Below are 17738 nucleotides of genomic sequence, written 5' to 3'. Positions count from 1 at the left end.
GACTGGTGGTGGACAGCCCGGAGGAGACGTTCTCTCCCACCTCGGTGATCTTCTTCAAAGAGGCTTTAAACTCTTGCAATCTGAGCTTCGGTGGCTCGGTGTCGCCTACTCCCGTACGCCAGTATGAGTTCCACATCGAGCGGAAAAAGAGTAAAAGTAAGTTGTGGTGCTGAACTTTTTATACCGAGGTCCCCTGACTGGTGATCACGTGTCGGTGTGTCTCCTATGTGTACACCGAGTCAGGGCAAAGAGCTGTCTAAAGCTTAGGGCTAAATGGCTCCTAAAGCCTCCAGTAGCTGCCTTGACGCGCCGTGCTTGAAGTGCGGGTTTCGTTGGCTCTGCTCCTGGTGGTGGTGGTTAGCTTTGTAGCCAAACAAGGCTAATATCAAATACACACATGAGAACCATTAACAGATAAGCCTAACTCTGATTCTATATCGTAGTAAATATATCCATGGTCACACTCGTATTAAATTGTATTTAAGTGGACTAACGTTAAGCAGTATGGTCTGCCATACATACCCATACATCTATGATGAAAACCTAGTCCGCTCTAACCAGTGACTGGGCCATTAAAGCTACGTCAACCCTATTTAAGCCTGTACGATTAATAATTCATATATGTATGTATTTATATATATTTAGATGTATGTATACACACACTTACAGGTATACCTACCTTCCTAAAACGGGTTACATGTCCACACCTAGCTGTGACATTAGCCTCCCGTCCTCACACCATGCAGCGTCATGATTGACAGCTGGACCCCGTCCTCTGCTACGTTCGTTGGTGATTTCATCTTGTACCTTCACCGTTGTCAGTAAATGCATTGTCTATTGTCTGTTAGTTGTGAAACACCACATCGATTGCACAAAGACGGCAATTGCCTGGAAATGGGGTGTATTTTTTTCCCCCATATAAATGTCAATACATATAAAATGCTGCACAATTAAGATAAGTCATATCCCTGCTATAACCGTTTTGACATCATTTGACATTTTGTGACACAATAATTATTTCCTGTTAGTTTAACCATTTGATTATCAATACAATCTTCTATTACAGCAAAGATGTGGTTATTGATGGGAATTGGATGAGTGCTATTCTCCATTATTAGCCTTGGATGAATACTCACAGGGAACCCAGTGAGTATAGTACACACGGAGTACCCCCCCCCCCCTCCTTTTTACGCATGCACCATCTGCTCATGTGACCGTCGTTCCTCTTCACAGCCTACTTGTCAGCCATCTTGGTCAACACCCACCTAGTGCATTCACTGCGGTGCACAAGCAGCCCAATCAGAGTGAGCAGGCACTAAGCTCACAGGAGGCGGGCCGTGATTTCCACCACAGTGCTCTCTTGCATTCTAAATCCTCAGGCTGAGAGGAGGGCACGGCAGTGGTTCTCAAGACAACAGTGTTTTCTCTTGGCTCCTTCTGTGGCGGCAGGAGATGAGGATGCGGAAATAAAGAAAAATCCATTTCTTTTTTAAAAGCCTTCTGGAAGCTGCTGTTAGCCTCATTTTTTTGTGCTCCTCCATCTTTTCCCAGTGTTTTTTTTTTAGCACACGTAGAGGTTTGTGCCTTGCGAAGCGGCAGTTTTTATTTTAAGCCTTATCATCATTCGGCTTTCACAACAAAAGCTGCACCCTTTCTCTCGGGCGGAGTGGCTGGCTGTCTGTCTGTGTGCTGCTTCGCATCAGCTGAGTCATCATGTCTGACCTGATGCCTCAGACCGACGTGCCGACCCCCACCACGGACAAGATCACCCAGGCCGCACGGGAGACCATATACCTCTGCAACTTCCGCGTGTCTGTCGACGGGGAATGGCTGTGCTTGCGCGAGCTCAACGACATCTCCCTCACCCCAGACCCCGAGCCGGCACACGAAGGTAATGGGGCAGAGCCTGGTAGCCTGGTGGTGCTGTGTGTCACAGACATTGCGTTGTTATGGTTAGGGCGTGGTGACAGCAGCTCGTCTCCAGGTCCCCCAACACCACCACCAGCACAGCTCTGCCACTGCCGAGGATGGTGTGAATCCCTGTCGTTTTTAATGAACGTTGTGTTTGATTTCAGGGGAACATGGAGGGGGAGGGGGGAGGGATGTTGATGTGAAGACCTGATGCTAAGCATGCTAACAGCTTTGTACATGCATTGCTGGGTGATGGGGCTTCATTCGGTTGGGGGAGGGGGCTGGGTTGCTTATTGGATGTGTTTTATCCTGGAAAGCAGACGTGGCTAGGTGTTGTTTTTTAAGCAAATCATTTCCGGGATCTGTTTTGCTCAACATAGCCAGATGCTAAATTAGCCAGCCAATCACGCAGCAGATTTATGCTTGCATGCTGTGGCGTATCCCATTCAACCCCATCCAACCTGAACGACGACTTGATGTAACCCAGCTTTCCAATCTTATATACTGCATTTAAAAACTGCATTATTCTCCCTGGATGGAGCACATACATTTCAAAATAGATGCCTGGACTTCTTTCACAGAATGTGATCATTCAAATTCATTAAACTAATCTAATTTAAACAAAGAATTCTGGCTATTCCAGCAGTTCTTTCAGCCCTCGTGGTTTTAAGCTGTGGAACATAGAACATTCCAATAACCGTTATTAGTAAGCACTTATGTATTTAATGGAGCTGCTAATATGTTGTAAATCAATAGTCTCTAAAGCATTCAAAGCAGCTTACTCTTGTGTGTTTTTCACATATCCAGGAATGTCTTCGGTGGGTGAGTTGCAAAATGTGCCAGCTGCCTCCATCAAAAGGATAAGGAGTACTTATCCTGACAAATTAATGACAGGCTACCAATATTGCATTAAAACCCACCGTTGCATATTGTATTTATATCAAATGCTATCCTTTTCAGTTTTTCATGCTTTGAGGCTTTTTTTGTTGGGAACAAATTTACCAGACAAACTAACATTGGGATTTTCCCTTGCCAGCAACTCGACACCAAATGTAATAAAACGGCCATCTCAGATCCTGTCCACCAATCAAAATGACCTGCAGTGCTCTTATCACTTCCACCGTGGACCGAGCCAAGGAAATAAACAACATGGCGTCCTTCAAACGATATCCCAAGACTTATGGACTGCTCTGCTGTCAACAGTAACGCAGTCCTGCACTCCGCACCACTGGAGCGACACTCTGGCAATCTCTTTCACTTAAGTTTTATTTCATTGTTATTCTAAAAAAAGGGGCCGCGAGTGCAGCAGAAAGACGAAGAGAAGCAGCAATATGCAACTGCTGCATTGCAAGTCCTTGTGTTCATCGTTGAGGGCTTCTACCAGGGTCAGTAGCCAGTCTCATTTCATGTTTGCTTCTGTTTGTCATTTCCCCCCCAGATCCAAAGGATCCCATTGCCATCGAGAGGCTGAACCTGATGAACATGGCCAAGCTGAGCATCAAAGGCCTGATCGAGTCGGCGCTGAACCTCGGCCGCACACTCGACTCAGACTACGCGCCTCTCCAACAGTTCTTCGTGGTGATGGAGCACTGTTTGAAACACGGGCTGAAAAGTATGTGGATAAAAAAAAATTTCCTTCTGAATTAGGAGAGAATGATACTATGTAAATGTATTATTATTATTATTATTATTATTATGTTGCTTGTAAATGGTCATTGCATGCCAAGTTGCCATAATATTGCTGAATGTTGTTTATTGTTGGCGAATCTTATCTGTTTGGTTGATCAGCCAAGAAGACGTTCCTGGGGCAGAACAAGTCCTTCTGGGGGGCGTTGGAGCTGGTGGAGAAGCTAACACCTGAGGCAGGAGAGATCACTGCAAGTGTAAAAGATCTACCTGGTCTCAAGTAAGTCGGGTCCGCAAAAGCCAACAAGTTTAATGATCGTTTTTTTTTATGAATGCGTTTTTGGATTTTGTTAAGATTATTTTCTATTTTGGGTTGAGTTAATTGTTTCTTTATCACTGGGATTTGACAAAGATGCTTTCCAACGAAAAAGGTGAAACCAAGGGCTTGATGACACTTTTGTGACTCTAACAGATGTGTGCCAGGACACACTAATAGTCAAATGTAGAAGTTTCCAGATTGGTCAGGTTGTGATCAAATGTTCCAGGTCAGTCATCATCCAAATTCATTTTGGCCTTGGCAGTTTTGCAACAAAACGTCAAGGAAATGTTGAATATGAAATAATTCATACCCTGGTCGCGTCTGCTAGGCTCTCCTGAACACTAACAATCATAACATTTTAAAGGGGACATATTATGAAAACAACACTTTTCTTTGGATTTGGGGTGTTGTTTTGGGTCTCTGGTGCTCCCAAACACATTCAAACTTTGAAAAAAGTCTGTACATGATTTTTTGAGTGAGATATGCATTTCTGAAAGTACCCCGCCTACAGTTACCAAACAAGCAAATATTGAATATTACCTCCCACTTCCCCACTCCCCTCCAATCAGAGCATAGCTAAGATTTTGTGGACCAGCGGACGAGCTGCTCCGGCGGGGGAAACTCGGCGGCAGCTCAGCTCCGGGAGTACAATCCCTTTCTCTGCCAGACTGCCGCCGAGCTCCCGCTGCCGGACTGCCGCCGAAGCTTCGGCGGCAGTCCTGAGGAGGAGACATGGAGGAGAAAGGGATGTACTCCCAGAGCTGAGCTGTCGGACTGCCGCAGAGCTACCCCCGCCAGACTTTTCAGCTCCCGGAGGACACCTGCCGGAGCAGCCGGAAGGCTTCGGCGGCAGTTTAGCTCCCGGAGTACACCGCCGGACTGCCGCTGAAGCTTCGTCCAATTCTTCTCCACCGTGGCCGAGATATCCCCCACTATGAGTCTTTGCTTGTTGTGGAAGTACCAGAGACGTCAGACGCAGTCTTTATGATTCATTATATCATCCAAGGCGCACATAGCTTTTGGCCACGATATTAGATATAATATTATATAAATACCCATATATAATATTATTATTATTATATTATATTATATAGATATAGAGCTCCAGGAGCCGCAAACAGCAACAATCCCTTCTCCTCCATGCTGTGGTTCAGTCTGACAGCTCATTGGTCAATGGGCAGCAGCTCATTTGCATTAAAGCCACAGAGACCAGAAACAGCGCATTCTGAAGGGACTGAAACAGAGGGGAATAGCGGTAGGCGAGATTTTTTTTCCCTAAAAGCTATTTCCAGCAAACAGCTTCAAAAACATGTTTTCTGGAACTCAAATACTATGTTTACTTGTTGGGAAAACACCATAATATGTCTCCTTTTAAGAAAAAGAACAGTAGATTCTTCTTAGCTATCCCTCGTATTAAACCAGGGAATATTTAAATATTAAGTGGTAACGCAAATGGCGATCCAATTACATATCTGGCCAGAAAGTTTTCATTAATATGTTAAGTCTAGAAGCACGGTCTGTGATAGGATCTGGCAGATCTGATCAAGGAAGTCGCATTGAGAGGAGTATTTTGAGCAAGGCTGATGAGTGATGGAATTGTAATGCGTTAATAGGATACATGGACTGCAGATGGAGGAAGTGGATTAATAGTTTTGACTGAACTTGCTGTGTTTTCTGTCAGAACACCCCTAGGAAGAGGACGAGCCTGGCTGCGATTGGCCTTAATGCAGAAGAAACTCTCTGATTACATGAAGACCATCATCAACAGGAAGGACCTGCTAAGGTAGCACCACTAAATGGATGATGAAATTGACTGAAAGTGACTCCTGTACAGAATATGTGTCTCCTCCCACCAGTAAAACCGAAAACCCCTTTGTATTCTTAGAATTGTCCGTAGAGATTATCCTCTCTACTTCTTTTCGCTAGCTAAAATATAGACCAGTCCGACACACTGGCTTGGTTCCTTGCTTTTTTTTAACGATGGTGTGCCATTTACAATTGTACTCTTCATGAGAGCACACCTGTGACGGTTCCCATGTGACCGGATCCCAGTCAAACATATACTCTTGGTAACCTAACGATCTCCCCCTTATGAGAAAAATATTAAACTGCAGCAGAAATGATACTAAATAACATTGTATGGCTCCTGCAGTGTGTATTCCAAAATGTTTTCAGATAAAAGATTAGGTGTACTTTGTTAGGGCAAGGACTATATTTATTCAAGGCATTATGAGTCAAACTACTATTATTGACTACAGAAAAGGCAGTTGCTATGATATCACTTGTAATATCTGTCCCCTCTCTGTTGTAGTGAGTTCTACGAAGCGAACGCCTTGATGATGGAGGAGGAGGGAGCTGTCATTGCAGGGCTTCTAGTGGGCCTTAATGTCATCGATGCCAACCTCTGCATGAAGGGAGAAGACTTGGATTCACAGGTTCTCATACATTTCTCATCCCTTCTTTGTGTTTTACGTAAATTTGGTTTATTTGATCAACCGTTTTGTTTTGAGCTATTTTTGGATCGAAGTGAATGTATTGCTTCCTTTGAGCATTTCTCTGATGGACAATGGCTAATACAAACCTTTCTGTGATATCTGTCGTTACTAGCAAAGTGAGTACATTGGTCTGCACTCGATTATCATTTGGAATATTTAGCGACATATAAATAGTCTTCTCTGCATCTCACATGTGCCGCTCTGTGGTAAAAGAAAACATGCAAAACATCCTTCTTCTCTACCACTGTGTGAAGGTCGGCGTCATCGACTTCTCAATGTACCTCAAAGACAGTGGCCACAGTAGCAAGAGCACAGAGGGGTGAGTGCTTCCCCTTCACGGACCACCCTGATCCCACAACTCATCCCATAGTGGAGACATTCACTGAGTCTTGTGTACAACATGAACACTTCCTGACCTAAGAAAGTTCCTAGACCTGCACTCTAGTTTAGAGACACTGGCTTGTTCCTGATATATGCTTTGATTGGGTAACTGGTTTTAGCTTTGTAATTTACTTTTTTTTTTCAAGGACATTTTAATGAAACTACTTTATCATTAAAAGTAGTTTAAATACAAGGCTATGGATAGTTGTGTTATTAGTTTTTTTGTTGGGTTTCGGTCTAGAAACGAACTAATTTTTCACATGGCCTTCTCCCCTTACTTTAGAGACGGTCAGATCACGGCAATTCTCGATCAGAAAAATTATGTGGAGGAGCTAAACAGACATTTAAGGTGCGTCAAAAGGGCTTCCTGATTGAAATCCTCAACGTCTGTGATAGTTAAACGTCAGTTGTGATATTGTGTGGTTGTGGTCTATTTCCATAGTGCGTCGGTAAATAACCTGCAGGCTAAGGTGGATGTTCTTGAGAAGTCCAATACCAAGCTAACAGAAGAGGTGGGCTTCACATTGTAGTATTATGTTTCTGCCTGGGATTCAGTCCCAAAAAATATCTTGTTTTGATAATCCATTTATAAGTATCAACTTCAAATCTTAACACATTTCTCCACAACCCAAGCTTGCAGTGGCTAACAACAGGATCATCACCTTGCAAGAGGATGTGGAACGAGTAAAGGAAGAGAGCTCTTACCAGATGGAGTCAAACCGAAAGGTACGCCCATTAGGAACATCCTCCGCTAAACCGCTTGTCCCTTGTACCTCTGGGTCGAGGTGTCTGGCTAACCAATAACTCACAGGGACTTTTCATTTCTAAACGTCATTTGTATGCAAACATTAGCGGTGTAAACTGTGCTTATAAATATTGTTATTTTTTCATGTACCAACGATTAACCCTTATTAATGTTTTATCCCTTGAGATAGGGGAAAACCTTTTAAATTCACGGATAGCTCTTTTACATAAACACTTTCTTGAAGGTCAAATCTAAGAAGTAATCATACAAAATATTACTAAATTTAAACATTAGAATTCTCACAATGACTAACGACTCATTTGTTTTAAGGGAACTGTTTGATTGATGTTTATCTCCATTTCGTCTTCTTCTCTAGGCCTTGAGAAGTGATGCAGCAGTACCAGTAGCAACAGATGGACAATCACTGGGAGAAACACGCAAACAGCTGAAGGAGGAAACCCTACTACGCCTGGTCAGTCAGCCAGCCTGCATTACACTACCTCCACAAAGCTACAGCTCAGTACACTTTGTAATGTACTTTAATGGCTTATCTGGCATCAGCAATATTGTACTTCGGCTAAACGTGACCGCAGCATCATGTGCGAGCACCTAACCTTTAGGCTTGTCTGATGCTTATTATACTGTTGTTGTCGTGGACTCTCAGGACGTGGAGAAGGAGCTGGAGGTCCAGATCGGCATGAAGCAGGAGATGGAGCTGTCCATGAAGATGCTGGAGAAGGATGTTTGCGATAAGCAGGACGCCCTGGTGGAGCTCCGGACGCAGATGGAGGACATCCGCACCTTCAACCAGCAGCTGACCCACAAGGCACAGGTAACGGCCCTCCTGCCATCTCCTGCCCGTGTGTGTGTGTGTGTGTGTGTGTGTGTGTGTGTGTGTGTGTGTGTGTGTGTGTGTGTGTGTGTGTGTGTGTGTGTGTGTGTGTGTGTGTGTGTGTGTGTGTGTGTGTGTGTGTGTGTCAGAGAGCGAGATCGTCATGTGGTCCCTATGTGTTGCAGAGCTCCGAGGCCAGCTCCAAACAAAAGGCTGACGTCATCTCCGGCCTGGAGGACAAGATAAACCAGATGGCCGGGACAGTCAAACAGCTGGAGAGCAGGTAGGCATCCTGACACCACACACAGACAAGCTCCTACAACTCATACAAGGATTGTCTTACCTCAGTTCTTTAAGAACACATGACTGTGGCGAGCCCTCTGTCCTGCCTTAGATTCTTAATCTCCTCTTCTACTGGTACACACCGGTTTGGACTAATAACAATAAGTCCCAAACATTTCATCAAAAACATCAGGTGTGCAATCGCAGAGTTTAGGAGAGAACAGACAGGATGGGTGGATCCTTTAAGAACCACATTTTATATCATCTCAGACTACCCAATCCAAACACATGTTTAGAAAGTGAAGAGCGTTTTGAACCTAGATTCCACGATCTGCAAAGTGCATTTTTATCCAGCTTGTTGATTTTCATAAGAAACATCACGCAGTACAAGATAAATCGACTACGACTACTACCTACAATGATTCCTCTTTTTCCTGTTTGTTTGTCTTTTCTCACTCCATCCTCATTGTTTTCCTTTTTACCCCGTGATCCGCTCATCTTTTCCTTTTGTTTGATTTGGTCTCATCTTCATGGGCACGTCACCAGCGATATGCATTTGGTGAAGCAGGCCAGGTCCCTGAACTCTGCTGCAGGAAGGCTCCTTCAGGCTCAGCCATGAAGCCCTCCCCCTGCTCTAGTTTCATACGTCAGGACCCCCCCAAGTTACAAACAGAGCCGCAATTCCATTCTTTGTGTAGAAATAATCCAACTAGAATATTTTTTATTTTTCTGGTATACTGTTTTTTGTTGTCGCGGGGGGGAACTCAAACTGACTTCTCATACACCCCATGCCGGAAGACTCTGCAGTCTAGAACTATGGACTGAATCCTGCCTTTTGGCAAAACCTCCTTTTTTCCCTGTGTTAGTAATAATAATATTACAATTATAACGGTTATTTATTACACACAGTTCATTTAGTCTTTTGACAGATGTGGTTGGCGCTGACTTTGCTATGCATTTCTCGAATGGACAGTGCTTCGGCTTTCTCATTGGCTAAGAACAGTGGAACACATGGTTGTCAATACACCCCCTTGAGGTGTTTGATTGGATGGATTGTTCCCAACGGCGGCACATATGCTTTTAGCACAGCGAAGGCTCCCTGGATTCTGGCACATAAAAAAACAAAAAGGCCCTGGAATCATGTCCTCTACCCACTCAACGCTATTCTATATCCTCTATTTTCTAGATATAATAAGTACCAAGGGAGTCTACAGTCATCCTTGTCGCCCCTGTTCCGAAGTTGTCGTTTTTTCCGGTGTTGATGTTGTGTTTCAGAGTTTGCATCTGTGTTAAACGCCAGGTCGGGATCATTAACCTCCTATTAGAGAGTCAACCAGGGCCAAATGGGTTTTAATAATTTCAACTTGTATGTAAACAATAACGTTGGTGTAAACTGTCGTAACCACAAGGCTATTAAGATAACTCAATAAAAACCGCTTGCTTCGGCTTCACCAAATGCCTTCTGACGTTCGGCTGCCTCCTTTCTGTGTTTGGACTTTTTTCATATATTTAAGGACGTTTTTATTTTATTGATGGTTAAACTTCTCTCCCACCTAGTTTTGTGTTTTGGTTTATTTTTTTGTTTAAGTTCTCATTTTACCATGAGTTTATGTGGCCCCCCCCCCCCCTGCTCAACCCAGATCCAAGCAGGCTCAGAGGGAGCGGGATCTGGCCCAGGAGGCCAACCGCCTGTTCAAACAGGAGTTTGGGGACAAGATTGAGAGTCTGCAGACGGAGGTGGAGCACCTGAGGAAACAGAGGTAGTCGACGTCAACATTGCTGTATTTGTCAGATTCCCTTGGTGGCCATCTTGAATTCAAAAACGACACTTGGGGGTTGGGGGGGGGGGGGATTGCTGAGGATTCCGGAAGTTGACGGTAGTTGTTTTTTGACATTTAGTTAGAGAGAAAAGTTAGAAAAGCCAGCCATGTTAACAAAAATTTCGAAAACTTTTGCAACTGCCTCGAATTCAAGATGGTAACCATACAAATGAAGCGAACGGAAGCCATGTTGCGGGTAACATTCTGTAATGTTACTGGGATCAACCTTTTTTTTTTAAGATGGAAATTCAGCTGAAGCACATGCATACTAGCGGTATGCAAGTCTAAACGCGTGTTGTTCCAGGTACAAGTTGGACCTGGAGCTGAGAAGAGAGAGGGCCCGAAAGAGCGATCAACCTTTTGGCACCCAGCCCACAGTGCCCTCTGTGCCACAGAAGGGACGGCCACACACGGAGCAAGCTGAACCGCGACACAGCCTCGTAAGAGGAATATTTATAGGACATTGTGTTACCATTTCTACACTAGCATGTGTGGTGTTTTGCACTAGTAACAGCCTGGTTCTTCACTGCAGAAAGTGAATGTCCCGGACTCCGAGAAGGCCCAGAAAGACGCTTCAGAAGACAAAACAGCCCAGGGTTCACCCACGTAAGCACTTGAGATTATCATCCCGTTTTTATTAAGACACTACCTTCACACTACCTATTTACATCCAGCCCCCCTCCCTCCTTTTCAAAGGCCCTCGTCTGAATGTGAAGATGGAAAGGTATGGGGCAAACAAATCTGCGATCACTTTAAATTCATATATACAGATAATTACATGCTTTGATTGGTGAGATGGGTAAAGCTGAATGTGGAGCTTTCCCAATAAAGAGAACTGTAATAATGATATCCTTTGTTGTCCTGTCTAGGAGAAATCAGTGCTGGAGCTGAGCCAGTTGTCCATCTGCACTATCTGTGAACAGGAGGAGTCTCTTACGAGGATTAAGGTACACCAGTAGAGCCTGATTAAAGATATTGCCCGCTCTAAAGTCTCGACATTTTTTCAGTTAAATTTTTTTTCCCTTTATGATGTAGATGATTCAGTTTTGACGTATTGGGAACAGCTGAACCTATTGTGTTGGAAAGCCAATATGTACAATATTAACATTCAGTATAACTTGTAGATCATCAGCTGATGAGCCGTGTACATATCAGATTCATCTCTGTTTCAAAACACATTTGTTTTTGGCCCAACTGAGGTAAGTGTGTGTCTGATCAAACACCAGTTGGTCTGATCGAGCTGTGGTGCTTTTGCTCGTTCTAGAAGCAGTGCAAGAACTGCAGTGGGGTTTTCTGTGAGAGCTGCCTGACCAACGAGCTGCCGCTGCCCTCGTCCATCCTCCCGGAGAACGTGTGCGACACCTGCTACTTCCTGTTGCTACAGCAATATGCCTCGAGTCCCACCTGACAACGCCCTATTCTCCATCAACCCGTTTGCTGCGCACAACAGGGACACATATATAAGGGGAACTCTCAAGACATTTCAGCAAAGGCATTGCTTATTTTTTTATTGTGGAATTTACTGGCACTGCCAAAAAGCACTTTTTTGATTTCCCAACAAACTAAAGCACTCTATGGGGATTGCTAGACTTAAAAAGGGGAATTTTAGCTACTTCCAACACCTCATCTTATGTATTTATGCATTTTAAACACTATTAAGTGTCCACCAAGTGGATTTGCTTATAATTTTATCCATCTCATAATACTCAAGTGAAATTGTTGCCATGATCCATTAATTCAAAGCCTACATTGTACTAATCAATGCTATACAGACGGCCACTATCTTTGGTGTAATGGTAATTCTACACCTACTTCATCATATTAACCGGTTCTGCTATAAAACTGCAAGTAAAACTAACCTTCTGATGTAATATTGAGAATTTGTCTCATTAGTCTCGACTCATGCTTTTAAAACTGCATAATGTTGTTTCCGGTTGCAAAAAAACACTTTGTCTGCTATTAAGTTGCCTAACCAGGGTACATATGCCATCATTAATATAGAATCTGCTGTAGGCCTCTCATATTGTGATGTCTGAAAATAAACTCATCTTAAAATACTGATTTACAATACAAAGTGAGATACGATTACACTTGACATGCTGTAATAAGCTGTAACATTCTAGGATGTTTGTTTTAATGGTAGGAAGACTAGCAATGGTTGCTTGACCAACAATTAATTTATTCGGCCATAATAAAATGCCGAATGAGTGAAATAAAGTGCATTTTCAACCAAGAACGAAGTGAGAGTTTAAAGTACTTGTCAGCAAGTCATCTAAATCGAATGAAGCTGTACACACTTGACTATTTAATTGGATAATTTATTTTTGTTTAAAAGAACATTAAGACCATTTATTAGGCAGTTTGTGTTTGAGGCCAGGAATGTTTATTGTATCATATGAACATCCTGTTATTATACGGAAATAAACAATTATCTTGGGTAGAGGACATCTTTTTTTTCAGTCATCACCTACAGAGAGAAAATCTGAATTACTGCCTGGCATGTTGAAAGTATTAATTTTGTCAATTGTTTCACTTGAGTGAAGGTGTACATCACTTGAAACCAGCATCAATGAATCACATTAATCTCGAAAACTTACATTTGTTGTTCACTTAAAAAAAAAGTTTGCTACTTACTCATGTTAGTATTTGTGGAGTTGAGAAACAACTCGATGTATCTCCCACCTAATAAAAAAGAATGCATTATAGAAACGATTAATTTGAACATCACCGATTTACAAATATGCCACCACAGATCCGGATAATGCATGACAAATATATCGTAGAATAAAGAGTTGTGGAAAAGTATGAAGGCACTCTAGTGAAGACCAATCAAACTCTTATGTAAGGAATAAACCACCACTGAGGGTCCCGTCATTGGAAAACAATTACGTTCAAATAATGGAACACACCAGGATGGTATAATCCACTTATACCAGTGACCAACAATGGTAACATATCAGTTGCTAATCTAGAACTTTATTTCTAAGTTTTTGTGTTGTCAAGGCAACTTTTGGTCATTACTTGTAGCGCAATGATTTGGAACGGTTAAAAAGGCCTTGAATTTATCATCCATTCAGGATCAAGAAATGTATAAATGCTATTCATCCACCTATATCTATTTAGATAGATGTATTAAATATATATATATATATATATTAAGGAGTGCGACATCACAACTTGGTGCAATTCGAATATCCGTCTAACATCCGAGAGGAAAGCCAAATATATCAAGCAAAATATACCCTGAATAAAGAAAGCTGTTACAACATTTGGCTTAGGCAATCCTGCATGAATGTGACTGAATGAGAATCTGATGAGCCTGCTGAAGACCCTTACCCATATGCAGCCTATCCCTGGACATGGCTGACACTGCATCCTGGTGGGACCTGAAGAACACGTCCGCCTCCCCCTTGGGTCGCCCGTCCGGCCCAAACTCAACCAGGATCTTGGATAGGGCCAGCGGGGAGAAGAACTGGAATCCAAAAAGGAGAAAGACCAAAAAGACCCCGTCAGAATAATTTTGTATTCTTCGTAATTCCAGTACTGTCCTGTACGTGCTGCTGTTGCACCTGGATTTTCCATCTGGGGTTCAAAATAAGTATTCTAAGACCCTTTGGATGAAAGCGTTCACCGAATTGCATACATTATAACATATTAAACAAAGGCGATGGTGTCCCCAAATTATGATGTCACAGGCCTTACGTGAGCGATGTCTCGTCCGGTAGAATTGAAGGGCACGCCCCTCATGTGCACGTAATGTAACGTGGTGGCTGGGTTGGATGCCGCTGGGGGAGGAAATAAAACAAGACATTTTATACGTTTAACCAATTTGAAAATACTGTTTCATGTCCAGATGGCGATGTCCCCCCCCCCCCGAGTGTTTCAGAACTAAATAAGTGGCTTAGCGAGGCCCCAACCAACATTTTTATGTTTGACCAATTTGAAAATACTGTTTCAGGTACAAATGTAGACGGCACCTTAGTGTTTCAGTACTAGATGGTAAGCTAAATAACGTGGCTTAGTGAGGCCCTCACCGTTGTGCTCCGCCCACGGAGGGGAGGGTCTGGGCTGACCGTCGTGAGATGGAGACGAGTCGCTCTGAACCCATTCTTTGCTCTTCCAACTGGTGCGGATCTGGCTGCTGGCGCTGGCAAACACCTCAATGTACCTGGAGCGTCATGGGGCCACCAAACAGGAGACAGCAGCACACATAGTGAAAGGATCGTCGCGATTTGAGCTTTATTTGTTGGTTTAAACAACCACGAAAATTTCTTGAATATATTATTAAACTCGATTGTCCGTTCTCATTCAATGAAGTCTTTAACATGAGTGTAATGAAAGGACCTCTGTACTGATTTGATGCTGACTGATCAAAATCTCCTCAAGATGAGATTTGAAAGACTTTCATAAGGCCTTAAATATTAAATATCCATAAAATCAGTGAACAATATCCAGCCACAACTGTCCTCAGATACGAGACTTGACTTTGGTATTTCAAAAAGCGACAAAAGTGTTGTTTAATTGGCTTGCTGTGAACCAGAAGCCTACCTGTTGCCTATGTGCCCTCTGTCCCGTTGCAGAGCTTCGTCAGCCATGTCCTGAGAGGCGAAGCGCACAAAGGCCTCTCCCGAGTTCCTCCCCTTTAAGTCTCGCACGATGGTGACTCCGTCTTCCACTATATCCAGCCCTGGGATAGAGGAGGGGAAAGACGCACGATTATTATATTATTTTCAGGGATCTTGCATAGCTTTGTCAAAATGTGACACATTAAAAGGCACAATCAGCCTTCACTGATTGTTTGAAAGTCTTATTGTTTGGTTACTAACATGGGTCTCCCATTGCCTACATTCTGCAGTAAACGGAAAATGAATTGTCTGATATCCCACTTTATCCAATAAGAAGAGAGAACTAAACAAAGTGGCAATCCTCTCTACACTTTCACGGGCAGACAGCAGGACTGACAATGGATTAACAAGTAAAGCTACCGATTAATGTGCTCCCAGGAATGGCTTACACAACTAAACACGGAAAGGATAGAAAGCTGCCAGGAAAGATATAGGATTCATGAAAGACCCCCATTTACGGTGAGTGCCAACTGCAAAAAGCGGACAGGAAGTGACGGCATCACTTACAGCGCCTGCAATCACATGCCATTCCAATTTGGATTCAGCAGAACATGATCAATACACTCCCTCTCCCATGAAATTCCCAATGTGATTGTTTTTTTTAACTGCAAATGTAAGAGGGAGACACAAGAGGTACGTCACGGAAAGAACAAGAAAAGTGACGAGCGGGCCAAGGGCCACGAGAGCGCACCCGAGAAGAACGTCTGGATGTCGTACTCGTTGGAGCTGAAGGGCAGCCCTCTGATGCGCACCACGCCGTCGCTGCTCGCCGCGTTGGGCGCCACGCTGGGCGCCGGCTGGCTGGCCGACGTCTTCAGGATGGTCTCCGCCTCGCCGTCGGACACCTCGTACACTGAGGACAACACGCACGTACAGTTGTGGCGGGCTCATACGTCCTCCGCCCCCTTGTTGTCGTATTCGTTTCGGGACCGGATGCATGAATTCATGGCCATACGCAAAAAATGAAATCAACAAACTTATTGGTGAATTAGGGAATTCATTGCTGAACTGAATTCCCGACAGAATTTCTACTTTCTATTTCTACTAACTTGGTGAATGCCTACTTAAAGAATTTCTACTTTCTATTTCTACTAACTTGGTGAATGCCTACTTAAAGAATTTCTACTTTCTATTTCTACTAACTTGGTATATGCCTACTTTAAGAAGTACCGAGTCATCATGGGAAAAAATTTTACCTAACAAAGGAGAATACACAGCCCTGTATGCGCCTCCTTAGCCCGGTATGATCATATTTGAACACATGTCCCCATGGATGGAGTCAGTGTTGTGTTGGAGTGTTGACACCAAAGCAACAAACCTGATTGTTCTTACATGTTCAAGCGGAGGGCAGGAGGCACATAGAGGGCTAGGATACCGCATGACAGGAGACCCGAACATAAATCAATCTATTAAGATATAAAAAAAATGTAAAAACCTTCAACATAGCGCATGCCGAGGTACTGTCTGTGCTTCTCCAGGGCCTTGCTCACATCCTCTTCATGTTCCATCTCAACAAAGGCCTGTCCGTTGGGCTTCCCCTGTCTGTTCAGCGTCAGGTGAATGCCCTTCACCCCGTCACGGATCCTGCATTCTGAACACAGTTTACGCAGTAAGTAAAAGACACGTACAGTAGCTGGCTGGCTGGTTATATGCAGTCCTGCTACCAAGTGCGTCTGGATGAGGTGCTCACCCGAGAAGAACTGCAGCACGTCTTCAGCTGTGCATGCCCACGGGAGACCTTTAGCGTGGATTATGTACACCTCATTTTTCGCAGTTTCAGACTCCAACGAGTAGACTGGCAGCGGGGGATAGTCGCTCTCATCAGACGGCCCTGTCTGCAAGAAACATCATTAGCTGCAGTCACACGATAGTACCCTCCTTTGGTGAGATGTGTGTGTCATGTCATGATTTCTCCCATTGCTTCTAGTTCTGACTTACCTTAGTGCAGAGGCCAAGCTGGATGACTTTGAACGCAGACTGGGTTTTGGTAAAGATGTGTAAGGACGGCGTGACTGGAAATGACCAGTTGTGATACTGGTGTTGCTGGATATTTGTCCACCTATCTGTCCCAAGACCTGTCAGCGCTTTGTCCTGCGTCGTGACGCGTGATAAGCTCTTTGTCAACAAGGTGACATGCCTTGCAGTCGCACACCGATGTAGCAAAAACAGAGATTTACACTTGGCAGACATTGTACACCGCCACTCTGGCCTATTTGCCCCAAATAGATACGCAGTATGCGCACTGCGCTTCTATCAATCCGTGACTTTCCCGAAGCCAACTAGTACAGTGCAGTTCGATGCTGGTACAGCAAACTGAGATTGTTTACTGTGCTTGTGTTCACCTGCCTCACGTGGTTCATTCAAGGGTATTTCAACAGCGAAACATTTCAGGAGGAGCACTTCCTGGTGTCGGAAGACGACTGCTTCTGCAGAATTAAAGACACACCCTCGTAGCGTTTTGCGTCTGAACCTCTGTGTAGTGCCATCTAGCGGATAGGATGTCAATTAAACTGATGGTCGACTGGCAGAATGACATGGTACGGATGGATGAATGGATGGATGAATGGAAGTTTACCGACTGCCATGCAGGGATTATAAAGCCAAACCCTATTTTAAATCTATTTGCTAGAATTTTTATATGACCATATAAAACATATGTTTGAATGCAAAGTAATGAGTGAGAAATTGCCTTAATTTATCTA

At 43.7% G+C, this 17738-nt stretch overlaps 2 protein-coding genes across 5 annotated transcripts in view; one reads left to right on the top strand and one right to left on the bottom strand.

The window, feature by feature from the left end:
- Positions 1 to 12497, top strand: part of rufy3 (RUN and FYVE domain containing 3) — a 12753-nt gene extending 256 nt beyond the window's left edge. The window contains exons 1-18 of one of the 3 annotated variants that reach the window (XM_079752547.1): positions 1 to 156; positions 3350 to 3523; positions 3700 to 3817; positions 5538 to 5639; positions 6168 to 6291; positions 6606 to 6670; positions 7016 to 7081; positions 7175 to 7244; positions 7366 to 7458; positions 7854 to 7949; positions 8142 to 8309; positions 8495 to 8592; positions 10232 to 10351; positions 10716 to 10851; positions 10944 to 11017; positions 11108 to 11135; positions 11281 to 11358; positions 11676 to 12497. The exon at positions 1 to 156 is cut by the window's left edge and continues 256 nt beyond it. In XM_079752547.1, the coding sequence (XP_079608673.1) occupies positions 1 to 156; positions 3350 to 3523; positions 3700 to 3817; positions 5538 to 5639; positions 6168 to 6291; positions 6606 to 6670; positions 7016 to 7081; positions 7175 to 7244; positions 7366 to 7458; positions 7854 to 7949; positions 8142 to 8309; positions 8495 to 8592; positions 10232 to 10351; positions 10716 to 10851; positions 10944 to 11017; positions 11108 to 11135; positions 11281 to 11358; positions 11676 to 11819 (1910 nt within the window). In that variant the 3' untranslated portion in view covers positions 11820 to 12497. Of the gene's footprint in view, positions 157 to 1171; positions 1892 to 3349; positions 3524 to 3699; positions 3818 to 5537; positions 5640 to 6167; positions 6292 to 6605; positions 6671 to 7015; positions 7082 to 7174; positions 7245 to 7365; positions 7459 to 7853; positions 7950 to 8141; positions 8310 to 8494; positions 8593 to 10231; positions 10352 to 10715; positions 10852 to 10943; positions 11018 to 11107; positions 11136 to 11280; positions 11359 to 11675 lie in introns of those variants that run through there. The other 2 variants (XM_079752548.1, XR_013812478.1) reach the window with 2 other exon arrangements.
- A 144-nt stretch (positions 12498 to 12641) lies between these two features.
- On the bottom strand, positions 12642 to 17427 carry grsf1 (G-rich RNA sequence binding factor 1). 2 transcript variants are annotated; one of them, XM_079752571.1, is made up of 10 exons: positions 16975 to 17427; positions 16727 to 16871; positions 16472 to 16627; positions 15728 to 15889; positions 14960 to 15098; positions 14446 to 14579; positions 14114 to 14196; positions 13748 to 13883; positions 13046 to 13093; positions 12642 to 12878 (listed from the first exon to the last, which is right to left on the bottom strand). In XM_079752571.1, the coding sequence occupies exons 1-10, from the start codon at positions 17224 to 17226 to the stop codon at positions 12868 to 12870; spliced, it is 1266 nt and encodes a 421-aa protein (XP_079608697.1). In that variant the 5' UTR covers positions 17227 to 17427; the 3' UTR covers positions 12642 to 12867. The 2 variants fall into 2 exon arrangements, with proteins under 2 accessions (XP_079608697.1, XP_079608696.1); XM_079752570.1 differs by lacking the exons at positions 12642 to 12878; positions 13046 to 13093 and having other exon boundaries at positions 13635 to 13883.
- Positions 17428 to 17738: the final 311 nt, after the last annotated feature.

This window comes from Pollachius pollachius (genome assembly GCF_949987615.1).
Source record: "Pollachius pollachius genome assembly, chromosome: 1".
Classification (NCBI taxonomy): domain Eukaryota; kingdom Metazoa; phylum Chordata; class Actinopteri; order Gadiformes; family Gadidae; genus Pollachius; species Pollachius pollachius.
This window is presented reverse-complemented; position numbering and strand designations above follow the sequence as displayed.